The 4,969-nt window shown below is 41.2% G+C and overlaps 1 protein-coding gene across 2 annotated transcripts in view; it reads left to right on the top strand.

Moving 5' to 3' along the window:
- TTC39C (tetratricopeptide repeat domain 39C) overlaps window positions 1-4,969 on the top strand; it is a 126,717-nt gene that overhangs the window by 107,994 nt on the left and 13,754 nt on the right. For both annotated transcript variants that reach the window (XM_006157653.3, XM_014591292.2), the window contains 2 exons: window positions 2,270-2,379; window positions 3,354-3,477. In XM_006157653.3, the coding sequence (XP_006157715.1) occupies window positions 2,270-2,379; window positions 3,354-3,477 (234 nt within the window). The remainder of the gene's footprint in view (window positions 1-2,269; window positions 2,380-3,353; window positions 3,478-4,969) is intronic.

Genomic DNA, 4,969 nt, shown 5'->3' with positions numbered 1-4,969 from the left:
TTTTTTTTTTTTTTTTTTTGCTATAGGGCGCGTGCACTCATGAGAAAGACAGACAGAAAGCAAGAAATCACCCCCCGGGGGGGATGGCCACACCGCAACCCCTTCTCCTCCATTCTCCTCTCGGGATCTTGAGCACACACGCTCACATGCCCGGCGTGAGTTTAAGCCACCAGGTCCGTGGTTGACTACATGGGAGTCCAGTGACATAGCCATTATGCCAACTGCTGGTCCCCAAATAAGTGTATTTTTTACTTCCTTGCTGGTGGTTTGAAGGGGCAAGTGATCAGCAAGCATATACAGGAGGAATTTATGATTTTCTTTCCAGGACAGGGATAGTCTCCCTCTTCCACGGTCCTTTGATCCTCATTGTTTTTCCCTAGTTTCCCTCTTATTTCACGTTCAGAGCACATGGGCGCCAAGCGAGATTACATGCTGTGACAGTAACTGGGGATTTTATGATGTGCAAGACTGAGCCCCCAACAAGAGGATGAGATCCATGGCTTTCCTGTATCTCCCCAAGCTCAGAACACAGGCATCTGGGAAATATGAAAGGGCTTCAGAAAGTTCATGGGAAAAGGAAACTAAAGTGCAAGTTTATTTTGGTGTGAACATTTTGAAATCCTTGCATAATTTATTATTATTATTATTATATGCATTTCCCATGAACATTTTGAAGACCTGCCATAGTAGCACTATGTGATGACAGTCAGCAGGATGGTGCAGTTGTTGATGTAACAGCCTTTTTTTTTTATAGGTGTTTATTTGTTTTGCCATAGGACACGTATGATTTACTGGAGAAAGACAGAAATAGAAAGAAAGAGAGAAAGTGAGAAATCACTCCCCAGAGGGATGGCCACACCACATTCTCTTCTCCATGTTTCTCTTGGGATTTGGGGCATGCACGTACACATGCCCGGCATGAATTTTAAGCCTAAATGTCTGGGACTTTAACCATAGTCAACCAGGTGGGAGTTCAACACCTTCACCACCATACCACCTGCTGGCCCTGGGGTAACAATTGTTAAACACATTTGTTCTGCGTTTCGTTTGGTGACATTTTTCAAATATCATTGACCTAGGTACCTCTTAGTGGCAGTTTCCCTTATGCTTCAGAAACACAATTATGATTTCTTACAGTTTGTCAGGGAGCCACCGGTGATGTGGATGGGGCACAGATTGTCTTTACAGAAAGCAAGAAATCACCCCCCGGGGGGGATGGCCACACCGCAACCCCTTCTCCTCCATTCTCCTCTCGGGATCTTGAGCACACACGCTCACATGCCCGGCGTGAGTTTAAGCCACCAGGTCCGTGGTTGACTACATGGGAGTCCAGTGACATAGCCATTATGCCAACTGCTGGTCCCCAAATAAGTGTATTTTTTACTTCCTTGCTGGTGGTTTGAAGGGGCAAGTGATCAGCAAGCATATACAGGAGGAATTTATGATTTTCTTTCCAGGACAGGGATAGTCTCCCTCTTCCACGGTCCTTTGATCCTCATTGTTTTTCCCTAGTTTCCCTCTTATTTCACGTTCAGAGCACATGGGCGCCAAGCAAGATTACATGCTGTGACAGTAACTGGGGATTTTATGATGTGCAAGACTGAGCCCCCAACAAGAGGATGAGATCCATGGCTTTCCTGTATCTCCCCAAGCTCAGAACACAGGCATCTGGGAAATATGAAAGGGCTTCAGAAAGTTCATGGGAAAAGGAAACTAAAGTGCAAGTTTATTTTGGTGTGAACATTTTGAAATCCTTGCATAATTTATTATTATTATTATTATATGCATTTCCCATGAACATTTTGAAGACCTGCCATAGTAGCACTATGTGATGACAGTCAGCAGGATGGTGCAGTTGTTGATGTAACAGCCTTTTTTTTTTATAGGTGTCTATTTGTTTTGCCATAGGACACGTATGATTTACTGGAGAAAGACAGAAATAGAAAGAAAGAGAGAAAGTGAGAAATCACTCCCCAGAGGGATGGCCACACCACATTCTCTTCTCCATGTTTCTCTTGGGATTTGGGGCATGCACGTACACATGCCCGGCATGAATTTTAAGCCTAAATGTCTGGGACTTTAACCATAGTCAACCAGGTGGGAGTTCAACACCTTCACCACCATACCACCTGCTGGCCCTGGGGTAACAATTGTTAAACACATTTGTTCTGCGTTTCGTTTGGTGACATTTTTCAAATATCATTGACCTAGGTACCTCTTAGTGGCAGTTTCCCTTATGCTTCAGAAACACAATTATGATTTCTTACAGTTTGTCAGGGAGCCACCGGTGATGTGGATGGGGCACAGATTGTCTTTAAAGAAGTTCAGAAACTTTTCAAAAGGAAAAATAATCAAATTGAACAGTTCTCAGTGAAAAAGGTATGTTGGAGCATATTGATCTGATGTATTATTTATGGTGGACAGTTGTACCCGGCACCATCTTGAGCAAGTTTTAGGAAATCATATTCAAAGCTGGCAGCTTCCTTGCCATGTAAAATGCAGTTCCCCACCGTGGAGAGAATTTACTCCCATGACTATACTTTCTGAATAGAAAGTACTTGTTTTTGCTGCAAATAATAAAAGTAGGGGTTTTGTTTCTGTTTTTGCTTTTAAAATGAGTAGAGACACTGCAGATCCTGCCAAGCTAATGCACTCATCTGGAGAGGGAAAGTATTTGTCTAAAGAATTGGGTAGTTTCAGAAGAATACAAATTGGTAAAGTCTCATGAGAGATGCCGACTGTCTGGTAAACAGGAGAGTGGACATTTTGCATGTTGACCAAATAAAAAGCTAAAGTATACATCAAGTTTTCCAACAGGTAGGTCTAGGACAATAACACCTTTGAGGATAAAATTTTGCTAGGTTACTTTAAGTTATATGACATCAACTCCTGAATTGCCTATGAATTTAGTTTTTAAAAATTTAATTAGCATTTGGTAAATTTTTAAAGTAGAAATTAGATATGTGGAATGCAATTGAGAGTCCTGGGAGTAAATAGAACATTTTAAAATCAGTAGAAGCATAACTAAAAGGCGTCTAGTCTTAGCTCCTCTGTGTATTATTTGTTATTAAACTTCATAAATTCCATTGATTTCAACCAAAATGAATCTAGTTTCACCCCAAAAGTTTTAGAGTACACCCTAGACCTTCAGGTAGGTTGACTTGAGTAAAGAACGAAAGTACCGAAAACCGGAAAGCAGATTTTTTTAAATATAGAGAAATTTTCATTTTTAGTTTTCAAGAGGGCCATTCACATTGAACGTGAACAGTGCTCTTTTAAATGTCTCCAAAGTGTTTTTTGTATTTGAATGTGTTTTTTTTTTAATGTGGCCTAATCATTCTAACTGCTTGCAGGCAGAGAGATTTCGGAAACAGACCCCCACCAAAGCACTCTGTGTGTTGGCGTCCATCGAAGTCTTATACTTGTGGAAAGCCCTCCCTAACTGTTCCCTCCCCAACCTACAGAGGATGAGTCAAGGTAAAAGCAAAAACAAAAAAATGCACTTCGACTTACTTTGCCAATGCTCCTTTCATCTGTTTCTCGTGAACATTATCTGATTCAGAAAGTACAAATCTGTCATTCTCAGATAAAGGATGTAGCGATGGAGAAAATTCATTGCTTGGTGATGGGAGGAGGAGGCTCCGGTATTTATAGATCTGCTTGCCTTGTTAGAAGTTCATGGTGATGCTCTTATTGTAAATGTTATCAATTCTATAGCTGTGCGGTTTGTTGGAGCATACTTTGTCCCAGAGAAAATACTCTGAATAAAAAGCACAGATTGTATTGGGCTGTCAGAAGTGTCAGGACATATTTTTTATATATTTCTCTATGCCAAAATGCATTATGACTTTTCTGATGACCCAATAAAATGTACAATGAGTTTTAACAAGTGTACGCACCCTGGTATCCACCACCACAATTAGGATAGAGAACATGTCCACCACCCCCAACTTTTCCCTCGTTCCTCTTCCCGTCAGTCTCATGTCAAGGCAGTCACTGTTCTGATTTCTTTCATCATTGATCAGTTATGCTGTCCTTGAACTTCATGTAAGCAGAACCAAGTATGTATTTTCTTGAGCATAGCTTCATTTGTGCAGCACAACATTTGTGAAATTCATCGTGTTCTATCCTGCATTAGTGGTTGGTATCTTTTTTTGAAGAAAGGATTTTGCTACAGGGCACATGCGCTCGCCAGAAAGACAGAGACACAGAGACTGAAAGCAAGAAATCACCCCCGAGGGGGGATTGGCCACACTGCAATCCCTTCTCCCTTCTCCTCTCGAGATCTTGGGCATGCATACACAGGCGTCCAGTGTGAGTTTAAGCTGCCAGATCTGGGACTCAAACTGCGGTCAACTCCATGGGAGTGATGTAACTATTAGGCGATCTGCTTGTCTCTTCTTTTTTTTTTTTTTTTTTTTTTTTTGAGAGAGATTTTTGTTATAGGGTGCATGTGCTCGCTGGAAAGACAGAGAGACAGAAAGTGAGAAATCACTCCCTGGGGAGGATGGCCACTCCTCAGTCCCTTCTCCTCCATTCTGCTCTTGGGATTTTGGGCACTCATACACATGCACCTGGCATGAGTTTCAAGCCACCAGGCCCTGGACTTGAACTGTGGTCACCTATGTGGGAGTCCAGGGACATAACCATTACGCCACCTGCTTGTCCCAGTAATTGGTATCTTTTACTTGCAGTTTTGGGTAGCTATATCTATACCACAATTTGCTTTTTCACTTACCTATTAATGAGCATTTGATTTATTTTTGGTTTTCTTGCTGTCTTAAGTAAAACTGCAACAAATATATGTGTACAATGTAAGTTTACAATTCTTGTGTGTAGACATACGTGCTCATTTCTCTAAGAAGATGAATAGCTAAGAGTATAATTAACAGCCTAAATTTTTAATTCGTGTATTAGAAAAACCATAAGACAATAGGTTATGATTAACATAACCTCGATATAGTCACTT

This window comes from Tupaia chinensis, unplaced genomic scaffold, assembly GCF_000334495.1.
Source record: "Tupaia chinensis unplaced genomic scaffold, TupChi_1.0 Scaffold000550_1, whole genome shotgun sequence".
Taxonomy (NCBI): Eukaryota; Metazoa; Chordata; class Mammalia; order Scandentia; family Tupaiidae; genus Tupaia; species Tupaia belangeri.
This window is presented reverse-complemented; position numbering and strand designations above follow the sequence as displayed.